Below are 25,608 nucleotides of genomic sequence, written 5' to 3'. Positions count from 1 at the left end.
ATATTTGTGAAGTTAAATAGCTGAAACCTTTATTTATGCGGGAGAGATTCATCTAATTGAATTATTTCACCTACATACTAGGCAACGCCTGAAAATATTATTCTTTCAATTTCCATACTTCTTCATGGACCAGGTAATTTATCAACAATAATGTTAATATAAACAGCTCCCCAGGGAGTTGAATCCAGTCCTTGTCTACAAAAATTTGGACAAACTCAAAATACAAGTTCTTCAGAACAGAGCTCTAAGAAACATTCTTGGACTTAAACGGGATTCTCATGTCAAGGATATCTACCGACAAACAAATACACTTCCTTTCTAGGTAATGCCACTGCATGACATAACCAATACTATTTTAAATATCATCAACTTTTCTGCTCACTCAAATTTAAAATACACATTTGGTCATAATATTCATAATTACAATACAATTCAGGGAATTTTCATGTGTCTAAGTTTCGCTCAACAAAGTTTGGCAGTAGGTCCTTGGAAAATATTGGCCATTCCGAATATAATAAATTGCCTGATGAGCTAAGACACGAAAAACTTAATAAAAAATCCAGAAGTGTCGCAATTAAAAAATATTTCTTAAATCTTTTTGATATTGATAATTATTAATGTAGTTTATATAAGATGGTGTTTTATGTCTCTTATACAATAATGTTTTCTTTTTATTTCGGATGTATTAATTTGTATGATATTATGTATTGTCAAAAAACTGTTTTTTCTCATTTACGGTCCCAAATGAGTTTCTAATAACTCCTGGGAGTATAATATGTGATTTTTGTATTGTATGTTTTATTAATAATAAAAAATATATGTATTTTATTTATTTATTTAAATCTTAAAGTAGGGCACATATATCATACATATTGTTATGTGTGTTCTAATAATAACATTGCAAATATATTTAATTTATAAATTGTTTATCACATATGTCTTGACAATTATTTTAAATTTTAATATGTTTTTTTCTTCATAAATATTTTTTTCCATTTCGTAATACTTTTTAATTGCTTTAAATAAAATTGAATTTTGTGACTTTGCCCTTTTCCTAAATGGAAGTCTAATTTTGTTCTTTTCTCTAGTATTCTGATCGTGTTCATGCTGGTTCCGATCAATTTTTTTCCAAAATTCTGTTTTTTTATTAGAGTTTATAATTTTATGAACAAAATCATCGTATTGTAAAATATTCTTTGTTTATATGTTAATAATTTCATTTCATTTACCATCGACTTTACCCTCGTGTATCTGTTTTTTTTCAGAATGATTCTAAAGGCTTTATTTTGTAATACAGTTAGTTTATCGATGTTTTCTTTTTTTGATAAAAATAAAATGCTACTAATTAACGTGTGGTTCAATAATTGCTTATTTAAAAAATAAAACTATAAATAAAAGTGCAATAAAACTATAAAGTATTTTAATTATTATAATTAAATACTACCTAACTAATTGCAAATTTCCTGCTGAAAAAATTACAGGACGTCCCTGATAGACCACCAGTACAATACATCTTTAAGAACACCATCGATGAAGGTCGATGCCCCTTCCAAGTTGCATCTCCCAAAATGCAAGTCAGGTTTGAACACAAATCGACTCCTTTATCAATACGTACCAGAGCAAAGCGCGCAACAATAGCCATCTTGATTTTAATTAATATTTCATTACGATATTTTTACTCTCATAATTAATTCCGAGAAAAAAAATCAAGATTACATTTTAACGGGTGCAAGGTGTCAAAAATAATATACTAACTAACTAACTAACTAACCATCACGCCATTTCCCCAGAGGGGTAGGCAGAGAGGATAGAACGCCACACCACTCTGTCCTGGCACACTTCCTTTGCTTCCTTCACATTCATACATCTTCTCATGCACGCACGTCGATTATTCCGACTTTTCACATGACCACTTTCAAGAATTTGTTGTACTTGATCATGCCATGTCTTTCTCGGCCTTCCTCGACTTCTACAACCAGACACATTCGCATCATAAATCTTTTTAGCCGTTCTTTCATCATTCATTCGCTCCACATGACCGAACCATCGCAAAAGACCTTTCTTAATTTTGTCGATAATGCTTAACTCAGCCTTGCATTCTGCTCTAATTTCGACATTAGGGCACCTATCATACATTGTTTTTCCGCACATTCGCCTGAGGGATCGCATTTCAACAGCATTCAGTCTACTTTCGTCCCTTTTTTTCCAACTCCATGCTTCGCTTCCATACATTAGGGTTGGTACCAGAACTCCATTATGAACTGCTAATTTAGCCTCTTGCGATAGACACTTATTTGCTACGACAGACTTTAAGGCACCATTAACTCTGTTACCGGCACTAACCCTCCTTTCAATATCCTTGTCCATATTTCCATCTCTAGTAAACATACTACCCAGATATACAAATTCTTCGACCTGTTTCAAACTATCTCCATTTACTACAATCTTACATTCAGTCATAGTTACATTTCTTTCAAAGACCATGACGTTCGACTTTTGCACATTCATTAGCAAATCACTCTCCTTGCACACTTCGTAAACCTTAGTAACCAAGGATTGCAGTTCCTCTTCGCCGTCAGCTAGGAGGACTGCGTCATCGGCGTACAGAAGGCAACTGACAGTTAGATTACTCATTTTCGCTCCCACATCCATACTTTTCAATTCTTTCATACATTTATCCATGTATATGTTGAATAACCACCAAAATAATATACAAATTACATAATTCTGTTGTCACGTCTTTTTGTCATTATATTGTTGCCATATCTTTTCAGTTTAGTTCTGTGTCGAAAACCGGCGTTTTTATTATTTTTAAGTAAATAATACAATATATTCTGTCTGCAAATCAGTTAAAAAGGTATGCAATACAATTAAATTATAAACAAACACATTAGACAAGGTTTTTCCACACTATATATAGTAAATATCTGTTCTATGGTAGGAAACATTCACTTATTTGTATAAAATACATCATATTTAGTATTTAGTCAAGGGCTATCTCTATGTTGAATAATATTACTTTGGACATTGACATTTTTCACGTCTCTGAGGGAGTTTTTGGTTACAAGATTCGCTTACTTTTTTAACATATTATTCTCTGGATATTATGTATAATTATGTGTTATTTTTATAACGAGTGAACGCGGTTGAAATGCGATCTCTTAGATGAATGTGTGGGAAATCAATGTGTGATAAATCAGGCGAGAGTGTAAATCTGAGTCAAGTATAATTGATAAGATTAAGAAAGGGTCTCTGAGATGGTTTGCTCACGTAGAACGAATGGCCGACGAAAGAATGGTAAAAAAGTATATTTGGCGAAAATGAACGGTAACGTGAGACGAGGACGACCAAGGAAGACGTGGCATGATCAGATAAACCAAAATTTTAAGTCTGGTCATGTCAAAAGCAGACAGAACCGAAGGGCATTTATGACAAAATGTATGAATGTAGAAGAAGCTAGGAATATATGCCAGGAGAGACATTTTACATTTTACATTTTTCTTTTTGCACCACAACAGGCCAGGAGGCCTAATTACAGTGGTGAATTACATCACAGAGCACCCAGGCTTGAGAAAAATCACATTTTTTAATTGTTGTGTTCTCACCGGGAATCGAACCCGGAACCTTCCGTGCGTGAGTCAAGCGTCTTGACCACTACACCACGGAGGCCGCACGGAGACGTGTGTGGCGGTCCATTCTCTCTGCCTACCCCTACGGGGAAATGGCTTGATAGTAGTAGTAGTAGTAGTAATGTGTTATTTTTATATATACCTAATTATTTTAATTATTTCTATATGTGTGAATTACGATATTTCATTTTGTAATGTACATATATATGAACGAATAAATAAATTGAAAAATAAATAAGTAATGATAAAAGATGATTTTAATATGGACGTCTTTAAAAAAAAACAGAAATAATGTTTGAAGATATATCTTACAAAAATTATGTAACTAAAAAAAATTAAACTGTTAGGTTTTTTAATTTATTTCGGTTTCATTCAACTGAAATAAATATGCATAGAGATAAAAACTCCTAAACGGTATAAACTGTATGATAATGTATGAAAAATGTATGAAATTTATTCAATTTTGTTTTTTTAAAAACACTGACAAATAAATTTTTGAATCACGAATAAACTCTTCATTGCTGCTCCAACCTCCTAGCTGTTTTTAAAAGCCTTTAAAAGTTTTTAATATGAAATATTCAAGTTTAAAACACATTTAAAATAATGATTTCATATCGACCGTGCCGGGAATCAAACCCGAGGCCTCTTGCATGGTAGGCAAACACGCTGACCTCTACACTTCGAGGCTGACAAATCCGCAAAAGTCCATTTGAATTTTATTTTAAAGTAGATTGATTATCCAACAATATTTGAGTAGTCCAAATGCTTGCAGACTGGCTGGATTTTCTCCCTAGGGAGTTGTTCATATTTAAATTTACTGCAACAGAGAGGGAAAACATTTTTGAGAAGGGAACATTGGAAGTCCAGGCATTTACAGGACTCATTACACTACGAGGCAGATGTTATTAAAAATATTTTAAAGATTCAAGAGGCTTTATACTGATTTATTTTTTTAGTTTATTGATTTTTCTGGGAATTGACCTCGAAACTATCGTTTATAAGGCGAGCATGTTAGCTAATACACTACCATTAAAATAGTACTGAATGAAAACGTAGGTAAATAAATCAGCGAAAAGTGTTTTTTTCTCATTTTCGTAAATTGGATGACAGGGCATTTTTGACGAAATCTTCAGTACATGCCCTGACGCAAAAACTTGCCTTCTGTTTGCGCGCAGCCCGCATACAATTAGTGTGAAGTTGGGGAGAGGCATAGGGGGGATAAGGGGTGAACGACCAATTATGGGAGATTATCAAGTTTAGAAAAAGAATTATTTCAAAATACGCTTGGACATGACCAAAAAATTGGAGATTGTATTTTAAAAATCTCTAATGTCACAAACCAAAAATTTTTAGGAGAGTGTTTATTTTCTTTATTTATTTACTTATAAACAGTTTATCACACCTTTTTTGATACCTAAATCCTAACTCATTTCATTTTATTCACCAATTATTTGCATGCAGCGACTTGCAAATCAATACAGTAATGATTTAGATTTATTTTATACCATGCCGCTGATGATCAAGTCCTACATTTTGAAAAATTAATAACAATCTAAAATTCAAACAAGTTTTCATTTTAATTTTAACTCCTTACTCTTGTGTGCATAATTATTTTTAAAATTTATTATTGTTTAGTATTAATATTTATATAAACCATGAAGGAAATTTTTTAACTTTTCTTTTAAAGCACATTATTTTTCTTTGTTTTTTCTCTTTTTTTTGTTCTCTTTCTCTTTTTTAAAACTGCTATTTTTTTAAATTTACCTTTCTTTTATTTAAGCAAATATATTTTTTTAAATGTTCGTAGATATTAAAATCTTCAATCGAATATGTAAAAAAATAGGTTTGGAGCATAAATGTTTTATTCATCGATCTACCAGGGTTGCATTCGAGGAGAATGCATTTACAAAAAAAATGGAAATCTGTTGTTTTTTTGTGTATAAAAAAAGTTTGTTTTTGAATGTTTACAAAATGCATTTGTTTTTTGTGGATCTCAATCAGATTCTTTCCTTAAATTCCTTTTAGTTTCTAACCATTCATTTCTTTTTATTGGATTTTTGGTAACACTAAAATAATATTAAATTCAATACATTTTTAAAAATCGTATTCCTACCTTTGTTGGTGAGACGACCGTAGTTTGACGTTTGCAAAAAGAATGCCATGTTTGAAAAAATATTTATGTTATGTTTTGGAATTCAACCATAAACAAGTACCTACTTAAATTAATTTTTTTTTTTAAATATTGTCAATTTTTAGTTTTGGAATTTAATCGCAATCAAGCACTTCTAAAACGAAAGTTGAGTTTTACTTTGGTTTAATTTATTAACGAATTCGGTTTAACGATCGTTCTACTATCAATGCGTTGTTTCACCCCTGTTTTTACTTGGTTGAAATATAACCACTGATTTTTTTATTCCAAATCTCAAAAATGGAATATTGTGATTTATTTATTTTTTACACATTGTTACACTGTGGAATGTGACTTTGCAAACGTCAAAAAGGCGAACAAACAACGTGACAACATGGGATATTTAAACGCAATTAAATAATAACATCGGTCAACAGAATCTTAAAATAATAATAAAGTTTAACAATTTCATATAATAAAAACCGAAAAACAATAACAATATTTAAATATCTTATTGGAAAACAAGAATGATAAGAAAAATCAAAAGACAACAAAAATACAGTAATCCAACATGCTCTGAAATATTATAATATAGGCATAATATAATCATAGAATTTAGAATAGTCCAGAAGAAGCGTAAAATCATATTTGAATACATCGGACTGTGTCAAAAAAACATTTGTGTTAATAAATTTTAGATGATAAAAAATAAAAAGAGCTTTTTTAAATTTTAACAAAAATAAATGTCAAATCTCACTTAGTATATAGTCTGTCGAAAAATTTAATATCGAAAAAACGTTTGCTAAACCAGCTTATAGCAGGCAAGCAGATGTTCGTGCAGGACAACGTCTGTCAGGTCCGCTAGTATTAAATAAAATGTAAGTGTGACATTTGCGGTTTTTAGTGCAAACTAAACAAAAATTTGTGTATTTACACTTCAACTATTAATACTTACATTTCAACTATTTAGTTGAAATGATAAATGGGATTTTTCAACTCTCCATAGTTGATTTGTAAAAATATTCAGTAAACACTGCTAAAAACCTAAATAAAGGAATATCTAGAAGACTTTTGAACTATCAAAACATGAGCTTTGTTTATTTATAGAAATTGACGTGGACAATTGCTGTTTTCACAAAAAAACACTATTTTTAAAAGTGAATTTAGAAATCTAAGATTTATTTTTTTATTTAGATAAAAAAATTCAGTAAACGTACAATATTCGTATTAATTAAATACATGTATTTACATTAAGGTTTCCCATTACGTGAAAGAAACAACAGTTTGTTTATTTTATTTTTAATTATTAATATTTTTGGGATAACATATAAATTATAAAAATAAAAACGGTATTTTTGATCAGTGCTGCACACACAATTATTATTAATGTATATTTTCACTTCTTTCTTAAATATATTGTATTTCTTTGTTCATTTCATAAAAGAAAAATATTCTTCTGTAAGAACAATGCTTTTGTTGTTTTAATTTGTTAAAAGCAATAAAATTAAACTAAGATTGTACAAAAGTTTGAACTTACAGGCAAGTGGCGACCTTGAGATGGCAGAGGTTCTGGTAGGTGGCAGCATCAGTTCCGCAGAAGGGATCCAACTGGGACCCACACTTGACCTTCAGACACTTCATCAACTTACTCCTGCACTTCTCCATGTCAACCTTCATGACGCGTTTCCTGGACGTGACCCTGATAATGGCAAACCAGCAACAAATAAATAAAACACAAAATACCAACCAACAACAAATAAATAAAACACAAAATATAAGTATTATTTAATGCGCAGATTTTACCCAGATATAAATTGACAAACAAAAATAGTATAAAGAGAATTGGTAAAGATGTAATATGGAGAGCAAAAAAAGAAAGAAGATAATGGGAAAAGAAAATGATAATTTAAGAGGAAAGTAATTTAAGAACTGATAAAACTCGAAGAGAGTAGAAAGTAAAAAAATGAAAGAAACTGAATTGAGCTACATACTTCCAACGTTTTAAATCACAATGATAAACTTCAAATTGGCTGCCATTGTTGGTCATAATATTTTAGATTAGCCTCTTCAAAACTGGTCATTTCCAAGCACTATTTGACAGTAGCGGATAGAAGTAAATTGAGGTTGAGAAGTGATGACTCTGAGCCATTTACAGTTTAACCCTTCATAAGACAGTGACAACCATACTTGGTATTTTTTTTAATACAATAAATGCGCAGTTAAAAACTCACCAAGTCAATCAATATGGCTTGTTGGTAAAGATCCTTGGCAATAAATATAGTAAATTACACAGAACAAGAATTAGTTCTATTTCTCAAGGCACTCTCTTAATACCCATCCACAATTCTCCTTTCTTCTCTAACTCATATAGTGTCCATGCGGCTCGACTGTGGAATCATCTCCCATCCACCATCAAATATGTTACTACATTACCTCTGTTTAAATCACGTCTGAAGAAACATCTCCTTTCTCTTCCTTCGTCTCTCCTCCTTTCCTTTTTCCTCTTTCCCATTGAGTAATAGTTTTGATTTAGGGTAAGTTATAAACAAATACTTTTATTTTTATTTTTATATATCTTTACTTTTTAATCTTTTTTTTCTATTGAATATGTTCTGTAACTTGAATTATAAAAATAAAACTTGTATTTTATTGTTTGGGTGGAAGAACTTGCCATTTGGCAATAAGACAGGCAATGTACAAATAACATCATGGACAAAAAGTTAAATAAATAAAGAATCCAGGCAACTCATAATAATATGTATCACAAAGGACTTTCATGAGTTGCCAAAAAAAATTAAGCATGTTGGGTCTATCGCACCGTTTCGTGGAATGGCGATAGTTTTTTGTTAAAAACAAACATCCATATACGTAGACAGAGTGTCTTCGGAAAGCGTTTGCATTTAATAAATTGAACAAAGCATTGGCTTTTTTCATTTTTTTTTCTACAACTATCTAAAAATACAAATTTACTAATCAAATTAAGATCTAAATATCTCCCTAGGGAGAAAATCCAGCCAGTCTGGAAACATTTGGACATACTCTAACCGTTGTTGAATTAACTAACTGGTAAAAAAGAAGTATAAAAAATGAAAAATTGTTTTCAGGCGTTGCCTAGTAGGTGAATTAGTTCAGCCGGATGAATCTCACCTGCATGATAAAGGTTTCAGCTCTTTTACTTCACAAAAGTCAACAGATAAAAGAGTTAAAGAAATGTGTATGTTTGAATATAGGAAAAATTGTAAAAGAGCGGCACCTTTCTTCTCAAAATTTCCCCTTAGCTTTGCTAAACGATGTATAAAACAAAATACGCAGCAGCGTTGAGAGGATCATTACCGCGCTTCTTTCACAGATAAAATCGCTAAAATGTTTTTCCCAACGCTGGCTGATGCAGCAAACTTCCGTCATCATCACCAAAGTACTTTTGAAACGACCCAAATTTTTACCAGACACAGAGCTATGAGAAGTTATCCACATAGGTTTAAATTAAGGAATGATGACTATTGTCCATTCGATGATATTTCTTCACAGAGTATCGAACATCTGTTATTTCAGTGCCCATTTTTCAGTTTACAACGTCATAATCTTGAATCAGAATGCAGGAAAGATGGAATATCCTTAACAGATATTTACACTGTAGTTAAAAGTAGTTATCACGCGCCATTGTTCTTGAACTTCGCAACAATGGTGATTAGACTCATAAAGGTTTTAAACCAAAATCAGTGATCGAACATCCCATTTCCAAGACAAACAAAAACTATTTTTTTCCGTTTACCTTAGCTTTTTACATGACGCGTAAGGCTAATAATAAATACAGGGGTCCAAATGTATATTTTTTTAAGCCTTGTACATGACACGCAAGGCCACTAAATACAGGGGTCAAAATATATATTTAAAAATATATATATATGGGAAGAATTGTAAATTTTACACAGTGTGTAAATTGGCCACTTAAATCAGCCAATGAGAGGTCATAAGCCCTGTATTTACAGGCATTTGCCTAGACCTCTATATTCCTCCCTCAAAAAGGTTTTTCTTCTCCGTTGCAACAAATTCAGATTATAAGATACGTTTTTAGTAGTCAAAAAGGCTGATTTTAATAACCTAATTGTATTAATTACCCCACTTTATAACGGCCATTTTCTTTGTTAATATAAATCTAAAATGAAGTTTCTTTATGTTTTTAAATACTTAATAAGCATGTGAACAATACACATTACACTTACATTCGAGATGAAAAATTTTGAGTTCGTTTTGACGAAAACAAATAAAAACTACACGTATATTAGCCACTAGCCATTTACACGTACGACTTTGCAGCGTTTTGACGTTTTCGAACTTGTCTCCCAGATTTTTTATTCTTGAAAGTTGTTTATACATTACTAATTAATCAAATATTACATTTAATTTCTATGCTTTTAAATAAAACATTCATTTTATATTACAAAGAAAATTACTTTTATTCACAGGGGCATAAATATTTGCCACAGTCCTTTCAAGGGTTAAACACCAACTGTCAAACGAACTACAGAAGAGCCATGACTCGCAAAACCGTCACTCAAAACTGTTTTTATTTCCTATTAAAATATTATGGCATGCGATCTTGTAATTAAAAAATATACTCGATCATAATGAGTGATTACAGTGAAAATGAAAACTTGGGTAAAAAAGGAACTAAAACATTTGAAATGGAAAGTGCTGAATTAGCAATGAATTGTTTTAAACTCATTTATCATTTCCAGAGGCAAAAGTGGTGAAACACGCAGCATGTTATATTTAAAAAATAATAGCAACAGTAGAAACTATTTACAAAATAAATTCTATTATACAAATTTACAAAGAAGAAAAAATAAACGAATTTGTAAGTAATTAATCATTTACCAAAATTATATCAAAATTTCTTTAATTCCACACAATTCACGGTCAAAATAGTTTTGTTTTCAAAGGAAGAAAAAAATATAATAATCTCCCTCAAAACTATTAAAACTAATATATCGGTAAATAAATTCAAAGTAAATTTAAAGAAAATTTTTGAACCGGAGTAAAAGACAGCAATCTATTTTAATAAGTACTGTATTATTATTTTCTGTTTTTCTCTTTATTTCGAATATTTTTTTTTTCTCATTTATATTCGAAATTATAAAACTTCCAATGATTAAATAACTATAACAGGGTGTGTAAGTTACTTTCCAAGAACAAGAGCTAGTCTCTTTTTTGAAGAGTTACAGACATAATAATAACTAAATACAGAAAACTAGATTGTTTTAGAAAAAAAACATTTTATCTCATTTTAATAATCAAAATCGTGTGTACTATTGCATGTTTTATCGCTTGAAAACGCACAAAATTACGCATTTGCCCAATAAACAAACTAGCTGGCCGCTGACGCTAGGTGCATGTTTCATTTACTTACAAAATCCCGCCTTATGTTTTAAAAACGAATTACAATTCAAACCGACGCGACGTGCGTCTAGCTCAAAGTATTGAATACCAAATCCTATATTTTATTTCTTACTTTATATATTACAACAGGGATGAAAAATATTCAGGAGAAGGAAAAAAAATAAGTCTAGGCATCTACAGGGCTTATGACCTGTCATTGGCTGGTTTATGTGGCCACTTTACACACTGTGTAACATTCACCATTCTGCCCATATTTGAACATCTATATGCCTTTAATTCTTTCATCTGTTGATGTTTGTGAAGGTAAAGAGCTGAAACCTTTATTTATGTGGGTGAGATTCGTCTAATTGAATTATTTCACCTGCGTACTAGGCAACGCCTATACTATACTTCTTTAGGTGGATTTTTTAATACCATTTTGAGTATGTTTAGATTTATGTAGGCAAGGACTGGATTCAACTCCCTGGGTAGCTGTTAATACTAACATATTACAACAGAGGTGAAGAACATTTTATAGAAGGTAATATAAAGTCTAGGCATTTACAGGGCTTAAATCCGAGTGTTCGCTTATTTAGCAACACATCTGTAAAAGAGAGAGCACAAAAATAGAACTCATCACAAGGAAGACAGAGACGCTGTTCTGTGGCGGGTGTAAGTGTGTTAAAGAGACATAAACAAAAGTAAGTCAAGTAAAGTGTAAAACAGATTCAGTCTTCAGTCGGTTGATGACAGTGATGGAGGACGTACGCGCGTAATATGAGCAACGTATTAATTATTTAATTTATTTTGCTATAACAGGGCTAAATTATATAATTTAAAACAAATGTTTATTTGCATAAATTATGGAAAAGGATTTTTAAAAAAGTATGTCTCCATGTTTTTTTTTCCGAATGTCTGAACTTTAGAATATTCCATATTTTACTAGTGGTAACACGATGTTACATCACCGCGCGCAAAGGGATTATTTACCACAGTCTTTTAAGAGTTAAGGAGACACTCATCATTTGTCTTTCCATATACCGGAATATGGAGGATTGTACATACACAAACAAGTACAACTTACCCGCAATTTAGCATTTGCATCTCGCACTCGCTTCTGTAAACATTTTCGTCTGATCCGCAGACTGGCTTGTCTTTTGCACCAGCGCAGGACGTCGGACAGGGTTGATTGTAGGCTCCCGAGGTCCTTTCTTGAGATACGCAGAACGACATAGGGACTTCAAACACGTGTTTGCTTAAGAAAAAAACAAATAAATAATTACTAAACAAAATTTGATTCTGGTATAAATATTTGTTCGAGTTGTCTGAAATATATTATTTAAGATTTCTTTTTCATTCAATTGATAAATGAAGTATTTTTGTGGGAATTATTGGGTAGACCGTTGGTAATCAAACTTATTTCTCTCACCGCCCACTTTGAGAATGAAAAGTTTCCTAGAGCCCCCCAATTTTTCAACAACAATCTATCGGTTGCACATCTTTGAAACAGCTTCTGCGAGAATTATTAATTTACTGTATACTAATTTTGAAAATACAATATTATTATCTATTATACACTCTGTTTCAACATTTTTAAAAAATCAATCAGTTTTCTTTCATTCTTCATTCTTTCCGACATCTCATTATACAGTTTAAACCATTTACACATTCACCGATTTTGTGTTTTTGTTTTTGTCGTTAGCGGTAGCCATATCCTGTTTATTTCTAGGTTCTATAGTTATTTATATTTCTGTTTAATATAATTTTACTTATAAAATACTTTGGTAGCATTATTAATTATTATTAATTTTTAAACGTGCCATATCCTATTAATGAATTCAAACTTACATTTTAAGGACGACTTCTTAATATAAGCAATTAAAACTTTTACATTTTTTTAAAAATCAAAGCATTTTGAAACTTATCTACGAGTAGTATAAACAATGAATCTGATAAACTTGTAAGTTGGATCAGGCTGAATTTTTTTTTAAATTGCCATATATCGCTGCGTTTGGTAAAATGTACCCGATTTTTGGCTTAAAAAGCCGTGATAAAATAAAACAAAACCCTCCCAATTTTTTCTGAACCTTTTTCTGCCCCCTGAAGGCCTTCAGAGCCCACAATGGGGCGTTATCGCCCACTACGAGAAAAACTGGGCTGGGCGTTTATTTGTTTAAAGTCTTTTTCTAAAGAATTCTGCTATTTTAAAGTTTGAAATGTTGACAAAAAAACTAAATTTAGATTACATATCCAAAATCAATATATAGTTTTGTAACCATTTCATTTCAATTATTGATAATTGATTAACAATTGATTGTTTCATATATTCAGAGTGACTGTTGTAAATGTATGTAAATCATTACAGTAAGCGGTATTACTGAATAATTATGAAAATTGTTTGTGATTTGGATTTGGATCCTTCATGGATTTGATTAAAAAATAATGTTAATATATATTTGATGAAAACTTCAATTTAACAATGTTTTTTAAAAAGATGCATTTTGATTTCTTTATTAATATATTTTCTATCACAAGGGAACTTAAATGAAGTACTTAAATGCTATTAAAACTTTTAAAAAGTTACCTCTATATTTGAGAAGAAACGTTAAAACTTGATGTTATTTGATATTTTTTCCGATCTTTAGGCCCTTTGCGCTACAAACGAGGCAATGCAGTATTTTTTCGTTAGTTAACATGCCAACACAGAAGTGTGATACCATGTTTGAAGTCTCTGCTTTTGACCCTGCCTAACAGGAATCGTGACGTATTAGGGGCGTGACCGTTTTCGCCGGTATTCAAAATTATAAATTTAAAATTATTATTTATGCTACCAATAATTATAGAAAAAAAAATTTACTTGACACTATTTCATAGACCCCTATTTGTTTGAAAAAGTAAAAAAAAACTTGAAATTTCGTTATTGTAATTCTATTGTTTTTTTAAATTATTTTTGTTTATTTAATGGCAGGCGATTAATAGCCGACTAAACTCCACTCGATGTTGCTATGCATTTTTTTACTGGATTAACTAAGAATTCCTTACCCACAGTTCTTGGACTTCATACTGCAAGCGTTGGAATAAAGCTGTCCATCGGATCCACACGTGGGGCGAGCCACTCTCCAGCAGGATTCGCGACAGTGTCGAGTCGTCTGACAATACTTCTTGTTGGTCCGTACAACACCCTGCCTATAACAAATACACCCGTTATCACACATAATAAATATATCTTTTCAGAAATCATCAAAAAATGACAGAATAACTGATTTTCAAGATATTGTGTTATGGAGCTGTAAATAATTGATAAATTGGCTTATAGAAAGCAGAAATAATAGTTAATAGGAATTACAGTGCTGCAGGATAAACTAACAAACCATTACGCCGTTTCTCCGAAGGGGTAGGCAGAGAGGATAGAAAGCCACATCACTCTGTCTTCGTATACAGACCTCGCTTCCTCTACTTCTTTTCCACATCCGCTCCTTAGTGGAGCATGTGGACATCACCAGTTGACTCCAGGAGACCCTATCGTTAGCCGAAATTTTTTCCTCTTCCCACGTCAATCCAGCGCCCCTTAATTCCGCCGAATAAAGTTGAATGATCGCCATCGACGGCCTTCGAGGACGGCGTGAGCCCGCAGAATTAAAGAAGAGGCAACTTGGTTTTAGGTTTTCCTGAGGCATGCGCAACACGCGTCCTGCTGCGTCCGTTCTTGGACTTCAATGTTTGTTATACAATCGAACCACCTTATACCCAATATTCTCCTCAAGCACTCACTCTCAAAACTCAGAAGTTTGGTGTTTTGAGCTTTGATAAGGGGCCAAGATTCCCACCCATATGGAAGTACTGGCATTATACAAGAGTTGAATAATTGGCATTTCGTTTTGACTGAGTATAGACTAGAGGTTCCAGACAACACGAAATCATGTTAAAAGTTGCTCCAGCATTTCCTAGGCGGGTTGCGAGTTATTTGTACATGCTTCTATCCTCAGTTATTTATTATTTATTTATTTGAACTCAGTTTGAACAATTAAGTGAATTCCCAAGTAATTAAAGCTGTCAACTTTCTCAATCCTCTGCCCATTATTATAGAGATGCTGATCAGGGTCAGGACAGGATTTGTTGCACATAATCTGCGTCTTTTTTGTATTAATATTAAGACCCAGACGAGTTGAGTTTTCCTGCAGTGTGTCAACAATTTCCTGAAAATCACCAACAAGCTTTTCAAAAAGAACTGCATCGTCTGAATACTCCAAGTCGCACAACTTTTTCAACGTTTTTTCAACGTTTCATATACATTCACTCTTATGTAATAATTTATGTTTAAATCCATACAGTGTTTTGATTCTCGTATAAAACATCGTGGTATATGTACAGGGGTATTTTTGCGGATGTTAGATGACCGGCAGCTGGCCGGTGTAGAGGAGCCAAATAGCTTGCGACGGTGGCACGCTTCTCGGCTCAATATCTGCACACTACCTATGTGTTTTATATTACTGCTATTATGATTTTGTGGTTATTATCATTGGTTTTACTATTTATTTATGTATGTAAGTGTCCATTTATGCATACATGTATGTGTGTGTATGTTTGTGCATATATTATTATAAATACCAACTACTGTAACCAGAACATAATAAAAAAATCACGTTATGTAAATGAATGCCCCGACATGGGTTATGCCCAGTGAGGTATACATTTAGAAAAGAAAAAGTGAAGAAAATATTTGAAATAAATAAATAAATCAAAAAACATCTCATGCACGCACGCCGATTATTCCTACTCTTGACATGTCCATCTTCGAATAGTTGATGGACTTAATCGTGCCTTATCTTTTTGGGTCTTCCTCGTTTTCTGCATCCATCAACATTCGCATCGTAGATCGTTCAAGCCGTTCTTTCGCTGTCCATTCGATCTACGTGTTCAAACAAACGCAATACCATTTTCGTGATTCTGTCGATAATGTTTGTCTCAGCTTAACATAGTTCACGGATCTCGACATTTATGCACCTATAATACACTGTTTTACCACATATTCGCTTAAAACATCGAATTTCGGCAGAATTTAACCTACTTTCATCGTTATTATTTAAATTCCATAATTCGCTCCCATACATTAGGGTTGACACTAGAACTCATTGTGAACTGCTAGTTTTGACTCCTGCGACAAACAACTTACCCACCACATACCGCACACCGCATCTGAGGACATAAGTCTCCTTGGCGGTGCCCACATACACGGAAAATTTGCTCGTTGTCAAACGAGAAAAGCTGCCCGAAGGAGCTCTCTGAAATCTGGTAGCCTTAGCATCTTTGTGCTGAAAGAAAGTAATCCAGAAGTACATAATATGTACTTCATTGGATTGAGAAGAGAGGGAAGTAAATTCTTCACTGACTGGGATTAAATTGATTGGACATGATCAATTCGCCGAAATGATTACAAAACTTTTTAAAAGCCTTGAAATTCTTTTTAGAAGCCACCAGATCTGTATATCCGATAGGACCTATAACAGGGCCACGGATAGTAGCGAGAAGCTCCATTCGGTAATCATAGAGAAGGGGAAAGGGACAAGACCACATTCTGCGACAAACATCAAATTCTTTGCCAAGGTAGATTTCAGTGCACCGTTCACCCTGTTCTCGGCACTCACCCTCCTTTCAATATCTTTCTCAGTCTTTCCATACCCTAGTAAACATACTTTCCAGATACACAAATTCTTCTACTTGATTCAGAATATCTTCGTTCACACTGATCTCACGTTTAGTTAATATAGCTAATAATATATTAGTTTGGCCTCCTCCGATAGACGCGATATTGATTCTTTTCACGCAAAAGGGGAATGTATTAAATATAATAAGAATTTCCACATGCATAACTTGTAAAAATATATAACGCAATAACTCAAACAGTTTTGGAATATGGGATAATTGGATGGGGATGTGCAAATGACACACTGATCAAGCAAACAATAATAGCACAAAAAGCTTTAATAAAAATTATCTTAAGAGTCCCAATCAGAGCTAGCTCCCTCGGTATATTTGAAAATCTGAATGTAAAATCTATAAAACAACTTTATGTTAAAGCTTTGTTACTATATGCACGTAAACATTTTTCTCTTCCTTCCGTTACAAATACAAGAGTTACTAAATACTAGATACTCCACCCTGATGCTGCAAAAAAATAAAACAATAAATACAACCTTCGGTCGAAGAGGATTGGCCTACTACTCGGTTAAAGTGTACAATCTACTTCCATTATCCATAAGAACAATTAGTAAGTTCTCACAATAAAAAAATGCTATTAAGAAATGGATAGTGGAGGTGGGTTGCGCACGGATCGATGAGTAGATCAAGCCAAATAGGTAAAATGTGTGCACTGTTTATGAAATTTGTTCTATTGGTCTATATAAATTAGTTATGTTTTTTATGATTATTTTAGTTTTTTTATTGATTATTATATTTATGATAATTATTTTAACTGGATTAATGACGTTTTTTTTATTGTTATTATTATGTATACTCTCTTCTCAATCCAATGAAGTACATATTATGTACTTATGGATTACTTTCTTTCAGCACAAAGATGCTAAGGCTACCAGATTTCAGAGAGCTCTTTCGGGCAGTTTTTCTCATTTGACAACGAGCAAATTTTTCGTGTATGTGGGCACCGCCAAGGAGACTTATATCCTCAGATGCGGTGTTCGGTATGTGGGGTGGGCTTGTTGTTATTATTATGTTAACTTTGTTAAATAGCTAATCTTAGGCATGTTTTACATTTTGTTAAATGTTTCCCTCGGCACGGGACACCCCAGTGAGAGAACATTATTCTGTATAAAAAAAAGAATACAAACATTGTAAAAGTATAAATAAATGAATTAACTAGAAATGTAAGCGAATTCAGGCTTCCTAAAATGAGACTGACTGAAACTCAAAACGACCCATACAAGCTTTACAGACATATGGCAATGAACTCGTGAAGCACTTCTTGCTACAGCAAAAGCTTAATGAATAAACAGTCAAGTAAACAACAAATCCGTGTGATTACTGACTGAGGCTGAGGACAAGGTTGGTAGCAGTGAAAGTTTAGTAAATTGACAATTTTACTTGCGCTGTTGAAAGTTTTAATTAGCAAACACGCAACATCGAAGATATTGACTCTCATTTCTAAGACACTTAATGAGCCGTTGATACTGCCTGGTGGTTCCGCAGTATAACTTTCGAAGGCATGTAGGTCAGACTTCCTTTGAAGTTAGAAAGGTACCCGAGTCAAACAATTTCTACTAAATGAGTCGTTTTACTTTGATATCAAAAGCGATGTACGCCGAGTGGATGGATTATGGGAAAATACTTTCTATAAACGTTTTGAACTGTTCTCCGAGCCCGGTAAACAAACATCCACCCGCTTCAGAGATAATGTCAATGGGAATCCAGTAAGTGTTTGTATTTCAAGCTTGTTGATGTCTGCATACAAATGAAGTAGCAAGCATGAGAGGTAATGTTTAAAATTTGGATACAAAGTACCAATTAATCAAACTTCGCTTTCATAAAAACTTAGTGGCCGTAAAAACTGAAGGGCCGGTATGAAGAATGAAGATAATAAAAACCCAAATAAGGTATTGTTAGAAATTGAATATTACAAATATAATTATCGTATTAAAAAAATACAATTCTATAAAAAATGGTTTTGGCTAAAATATTTCAATAACAATTTTTTTTTTAAAGTATTACCGAAGGCATAATTTTACGTAGAAATAAAGAAAAATGTCACAAAAATTGATGTGATTTAAAATGCTTGTGTTTCTTTTCAAAAACATCAAAATAAGATTTTGCTTCAGCCACTTTTATGTTCAATTTATTATCTTTAAATCATTACGAAAAAAAAAAAAATTCAATACATTGTTTTTTTATGAGAATCGCGATACCCAAGTTTAGTCTAAATTTGAAATGGCGTAATCTGCCAGTCGAAAAGTAATTATATTTTTGTTATAACAACTTTATTTATAAAAGTATCTTTTGTAATAGAAAATCTTTTTAAAAGTGATTTTTTTATCCAATTTATGATTTTTCATTTTTTATTATTGCGCGATATTTATAAAAATATTGTTTTGACATGATAAAATCGTATGATTTACTAATTTTTTGTGCATTTTACAGGACTACGGACTTAACCAGAAGAAATATCGTGGCTTAACTCACAGAATGCATTAAGTCATTAAAACAAGTTCCGAAATAATCGCATTTAAAGCTTTTTTATTCTTTCAACGCATGATTTCTCCCACAATCTTTTTTTTTAAAGCTTTGAAACAGTAATATTTTTTCTAGGCATAGCTTAAATTTGAAAAAAACATGTTGCACCTACATTAAAAAATATTTTTTCCGTGCGCGGGAAAAAAGGCTTAAGTCAAAAAATACGATTTTTCAGGAGAGCCAATCAAAGTTTTGAGTGTGTCTAAAAATCGAGAAAACAGCTGCTAAATCATAAGGATTCAGCTGTTTGAGTCAATTTTATATTATATTTATATTTACGTAATTAGAAAATTACTCTTGACCTTTTGTTTTTTAAAAATTTTGCATTTAATTCAATTTTTTGCATGACAAGTTTTTTCGACTACAAAATCGAAGAATTTTGACAGACACAACTGAGTTTATAAGTAAAGGGTCATTTACTACGAGTAATTGAATTAATGAACTTTAAACTTAAAATATAAAATAAATTTTATTTTTCAAACGGCTATTTTTATTTCATGTAAAATAATATTTTATGTTTTGAAGATAATGTAGGCCAAATGTCCACCATGGTGTTGTTTAATCCGAGGTTTAATTTTCATTATTTCTCTTATTATATGAGCAAAGTAGGGTAAAAAAAATTACTACCCTGGCAACACTTACGAAATTTCCATTTTATTTTTTCGACAATCTGACAGATAGAAAAATAATTCAATTTTTAAGTAATGCATTTGTGACAAACACATTAATTTGATAATTACACATGAAATGTGATTGCATTATGTTTCTTTAAGATCCTAGCAGTATTTTTACACTTTAAAAGGACACAACACGGCATGGTTAAATTTAAATTAGGAGTTGCGTACTGAGCGACGTCTACAAATAAACTAATGGGTCAAAACGTAAACCTACTCATTTATGAGTAGTTGAGTCGCCTTCTGTTTGATGTGCGTATGCGGTTTCTGGACTATTCTTAATTCTATGGTTGCAGTGTCTCAGATTTTTTTGTTGTTTTTCTATTGTTTTTGAATAATATGTTTCATAAACAAAATATCCAAAAGAAGAAGTTTGACTTGAAACAATAGTTTAAATGTGACAGGAGAGCCATAGGAAAATATGGATCTATTATTGTTGCCACTTTTTTATTCGTATTTGTAATTCAACTGTCACAGGTGTTTCAAAAATCGCAATTTGACAAAACAAACTAGATGACCACTTGACGTTAGTCGAGTGGGTGACACTTTGTCACACCTTTCCAGCATTCGACCCCGGCATTACGCTTCAAAATTAACAAAATAAAAAGGAACATAAGAATTATTTTTTTTTTTTACATATTCAATGTTTGAATAGCAGTAAGAAAATTACTAAAAGTATTATATCTGAATTTTAAAAAATTAAACAATTTAAACATACCCCTGAGCATCTTTTTTGCTAGCTATTTAAGAAGTACGCCTGCAATGTTATTATTAATTATATATTATGTAGGTGCATATAATATGTACTTGTATGTTCGTTTTGAATCAACGTTCGCGTATTGTCAAACCTTATTTTATTGTTGACATTATATCGTATTTGCTGCATTTTGTGGTTACCTACCGTACTCGTATTGTATGGGACTCGTTGCATAATACGGTTTTGAAATTTAATATACTTTTAAAAAATACAATTTACAACATTTTTTTATTTGAATTTTAACAAAAAGGTTTCAAACTTTTAACCAAGCTCTTTCTTGTACCATTTTTAATACAATTACAAGTTTTAAACAATTATTTTTTATACTTACGCACCCACACACACACACCCTCTCCCTCATTCATTCCCACACGCACATGTACCCTCTCCCTCATTTATTCATGCATAAACACATTCACATACACATAAATACAAACGTCACACACATACAATTGCGTAAACTCTTTTCTTATATATTATGTGTCATTAGATTTAAAGTATTTTTTTTTAAATTTGCTTTAGTATTGTTAATATTTTTCTACTTATTTTGTTTATGTAATAGCTGTTAAAATCCCAAATAAAAAAAATAATAACTAAATAAATATGCATGTTTTACAATATTAAATTTGAATTATCAATTTATTAATTGGTGAATAGATGACTTACCCACACGTGAGGAGTTTCATTTGGCAAGTGTTTTTGTAGACATTACCATCACTGCCACATATTGGTCCATCCAAAGGTGCCTGGCCGCAGTCCACTGGACAATTTTCTCTGTGCGCTGATATATTGTTACATGCTCCGACATGCGATAGTCCGATGCCTACCCTGGAAAAAACATGTGGTTGGATAAAATCTTTACTTTTTCCTTTTAAATATCCACATTATTCTTGTTCTTAGAGGTAAGGGTCAGTGCTATGCAAGCTTCTGACGCCGCTGCGACCTGTGAAGATCTATCGTGACGGGTCTCAGTAAATAGTTTTCGCCCTCCAAGCCCCGGTCTATAAAGAGCCTTGCTAATGTGTGGAAGGCGAAAGTTTACATTTTGCGAAATCTGCCCCTCCGTGCCCAGATCCGTAAAGAATCTGGCGATTAGGCAAGGAGCGCGCTCTTTAACATTTTTAGGTTAACCAGTGGTCCACAGAGGATGAGGCTCCTTTTATGATGTAAAGCGTTACACTCACATATAATTTGTTTCAATTTTTTCTTGTATGCGCTGCAGAAATTACATCTAGAAGTTGCGGAAAGGTTAATTCTAGCAAGGCTTTTATGATAACTCTTATTTGATTTGGGTTAAAATGTATTAGGTCAAAAGCAAAAGTTTGCTAGTATCCTTTTATCAGTTCCTTTGCATGGTGCTCTCCAGCGTAGAGGTTATACGTTAAACTAAAGCCACCTTTACTCTGTAAATAATTCCGTAAGTAACTGTGTGTTGTAAAGATATATTATTTGTGATAACTTTTTCATTTAAACGCTTTATTTTACTAAAGCCACCAAGATGTTATTCATGAAAGAATTCTGCCGGAGAAAAATTGAGAATATTTCATAACAATGCGTAAATTCAATATTATTTCTATCGGAAAATGATAATGTCTCAATTTTTAAGTGTTTTATTTATTTTACCGTCTTATTTAAGAATTTTTTTAAACATAGCTATAACTTTCAATAAAAAACATAAAAATAAAGTGGTAATATATATTCGGTGATATTTGGCTTCTTTAAACGTTTTCTGGTAAAACGTTTTATTACCACGTATTTCCTAATCCAAAAAAACCTGATTCATTGAATATAATAAAATATGAAAGCATATAAGTAACACGATTTTTGTAAGTTAATTGTTTTATTTATATCCTCAAGTGCAAAAAATAAATACTTTAGCGGACTTATTTATAAAAGTAATATCTTCCACCCAACCAAAAAACAGAATGGTCAAAAAAATTGTTGGTCTAAAATTTGTACTAAATAACGCAAATATGTCAATAAGTACTTTAGCGGACTTATTGCTAAAAGTAATATCTTCCACCCAACCAAAAAACAGAATGGTCAAAAAAATAGTTGGTCTAAAATTTGTACTAAATAACGCAAATATGTCAAAATATACACGAAAAAAACCTAATTTATCTTAAATTACATCAGTTTTTTAATGGAAAAAGGGGGCCAGGGTTTAAACGATATTTAGTCATGTTTAAGGCGCTTCTTGAAAGTGGCAAGAGAAAGCGAACTTTTTAAATGAAAGGGTAGCTCATTCCAATACCTAGTCCCTTGAACAAAAAAGGAATAACTGAAAAATGATGTGCTACGTCGAGGAATGGAAAGTGCTGTCTCCTGAAAAGAGCGAAGCGAAAGACAATGATTCAAAAGGTAAATGAAATTCTCAGCAAGATATTTTGGAGCTCAAGCTTTGTGAAGAAAAAAAGTTCTCCAGAGTTTTGCCCTGTAAGGGGTTTGACAAATAATTTATCGGAAGTATGGCCGTGGATGGGATGTTTTGATTTGTTCGGACGGAAGTCTATTTCTACAATATAACACATAATATTTTTATCCACAACATTTTGATATCGAAGTTATTTACCTGCAAATTTCGACTTGTAACATACACCTATTTAGGTATGTTCTTCCTTCAGTTCCACAAACAGGATCCCTTTCTGAGGTGCAGCGATGTTCACACTTGGACCCGTGAGCTCTGACACAGAGATTGGGATCAGTGGTTAACTTTACACCTGTAAAATCAAAATTAAACAGGTATGATCAAAGCTCAAATAAATTAACATAATTTTTGTAAAAAATATCGATTAATCTTCAGGTCCGTTGTTAACGACCGCTTTTGCAACATGTGTACTAGATATAGACGTTTCGGCTATTTCAAAGGCAGTATCATTTTCGAAGTAACTAAGAAACAATTTCACAAAGCAGTTAATCCAATACAAGATACTTCGATAAGGATTTGATTCTAAATGAAGGGGTCAACACTGTTTTGGCATCGATGAAACATTATTATGTTGGCAAAAACTTGTATAGTTTTTTGGCAGAATTGTGGAAAAGCGGGAGTTTTGTACAGTTGAGGAAACTGTTGACCTCGCTCTTTTATGACATTGGTCGTAGGGAGTCAGAGAGGTTGATGCATGCCGCGGATCGGAGATTCTTACTGGATATTAAAAATAAAATGAATCGGGTTGTGGTCCCGTGGCTAGTGTTGCGGACTCACAGATCAGAGGTCCGAGGTTCGAACCCCACTCTACCCCAACTTGGTTTCTATTTTCTAATGATGAGTTATTTACAACTCGTTGAAAATGGCCGCAAAAATTTTAACATTTGGATAAATTATAAGCTTATATTTCTTTAAAAAAAAAATAACAAAAATAAACAGAAATAAAGAATAATTTTAAAAATAGAAAAGCAACCATGAAATTTCGCATATTTTAATTAAATTTTGTATCTTTTATGTATGTATGTATGTGCATGCGCTCGGGTATATGCATGTTTTTATGTGTGTGTATATATATATGTGTATGTATCAATATGTGTATACTAGTAAGTTAATATTTTATTTGTCTTTTTTCTGTCTTTCTTTTAATTTGTTAAAAATTATAATGTATTAAAATTTAATATCCTAGCTTGGAACGGGGTATGTATCCTTGTTAGTGGAGCAAAGTGTACAAAAAAATGTATGTTATATGATAATATGTATAAATAAATAAAAATAAAAGTTTAATTTGTGAATTAATAATGTCATGGCTGGTTTTTCTTACATTCGCGGAACAAAAATAATCAAGATACACTGCAATTAGTGTACTAATACCGTGCCCCATGCACCATTAGGTGCGGAAAGGGAATTATGATGATGGCTTCGGGCACCCCTCCTCCAGAACTGTCTGTTTTTTTTTTACACTTAGACTCGGAAAGGTTATTGGAATAAAAAATAACATTAAAAAATCTTTACTTACCCTTGCCACAAGTTTTTTTTCTCATATCGCACAGTGATGGATAGATTATTCCGTCCGATCCGCACACTGGGTCTCCTTGTAATGCAGCTGGACATATTCTGGGGCAATTGGCGTCTCTGGCGGAAAAGGCACCTAAAAATATAAAAGAAAAAAATAAGCTCAACTTTGCATGCCTTTTATGACGGTGAATACAAGTCCATGGATATTGGAAGTAATTTTTTTTGTATTATCAGCGCCTTGTTTTATATTTTTGAATTTACTTTGCGTGTGATGTCTCAAATTCTCTTCTTGATGAGTTCTGCTGAAAAAAATCCGACTAACCAATGTTTAATTTTCATAATAAAAAAATATAAGAAGCTTGACTTCATATAATTAGACATGTTTTGTTAACCAATCTTGTATTAATAATAATATGACAGATAACTTATATCTATATGAGTAAGTACCTACTTGGTATACAATACAACTGATAAATTAAGTCAATTCTTCGAATTTAAACATAGTTGATTCCTTTTGTCATCGCCTTCACATTAATTAATGATGAACGGGAATTTTTAAATTTCGCGGGTTGGGAGAGTACGATCGTCAAATTATGTTAGTATCATAGAATTAAGAATAGTCCAGAAACAGCGTAGAATCATATTTGCTATTACTATAACATTGATTGACACAACAAAGTAGATAAGTAAAGGGTCATTTAATAAGTCATTCAATTAATGAACTTTGAACTAAAAATATAAAATAAATTTTATTTGACATAAAACAGATATTTTTATATTATTTTTAATAATATTTGTTGTTTTTTTTTTTTTTTTTTTTTGCACCACAACAGGCCAGGAGGCCCAATTACAGTGGT

The 25,608-nt window shown here is 32.2% G+C and overlaps 1 protein-coding gene across 1 annotated transcript in view; it reads right to left on the bottom strand.

Annotated features, from left to right (window-relative positions):
- The window catches only part of LOC148277716 (serine protease inhibitor dipetalogastin), a 31,873-nt gene extending 6,993 nt beyond the window's left edge, over window positions 1-24,880 (bottom strand). Inside the window, exons 1-6 of the mRNA XM_088232508.1 lie at window positions 24,753-24,880; window positions 23,381-23,528; window positions 21,475-21,636; window positions 14,179-14,322; window positions 12,221-12,391; window positions 7,295-7,456 (exon numbers count right to left, since the gene is read on the bottom strand). Of these exons, the coding sequence (XP_088088634.1) occupies window positions 7,295-7,456; window positions 12,221-12,391; window positions 14,179-14,322; window positions 21,475-21,636; window positions 23,381-23,528; window positions 24,753-24,777 (812 nt within the window). The 5' untranslated portion in view covers window positions 24,778-24,880. The remainder of the gene's footprint in view (window positions 1-7,294; window positions 7,457-12,220; window positions 12,392-14,178; window positions 14,323-21,474; window positions 21,637-23,380; window positions 23,529-24,752) is intronic.
- Between the last annotated feature and the right edge of the window lie 728 nt (window positions 24,881-25,608).

The sequence above is a fragment of the Micrasema longulum genome, unplaced genomic scaffold (genome assembly GCF_059751315.1).
Source record: "Micrasema longulum isolate JH-2025_06_02 unplaced genomic scaffold, ASM5975131v1 h1tg000990l, whole genome shotgun sequence".
NCBI classification, from domain to species: domain Eukaryota; kingdom Metazoa; phylum Arthropoda; class Insecta; order Trichoptera; family Brachycentridae; genus Micrasema; species Micrasema longulum.
Note: the sequence above shows the minus strand (reverse complement) of the source record. Positions and strands in the feature narration are given on the sequence as shown.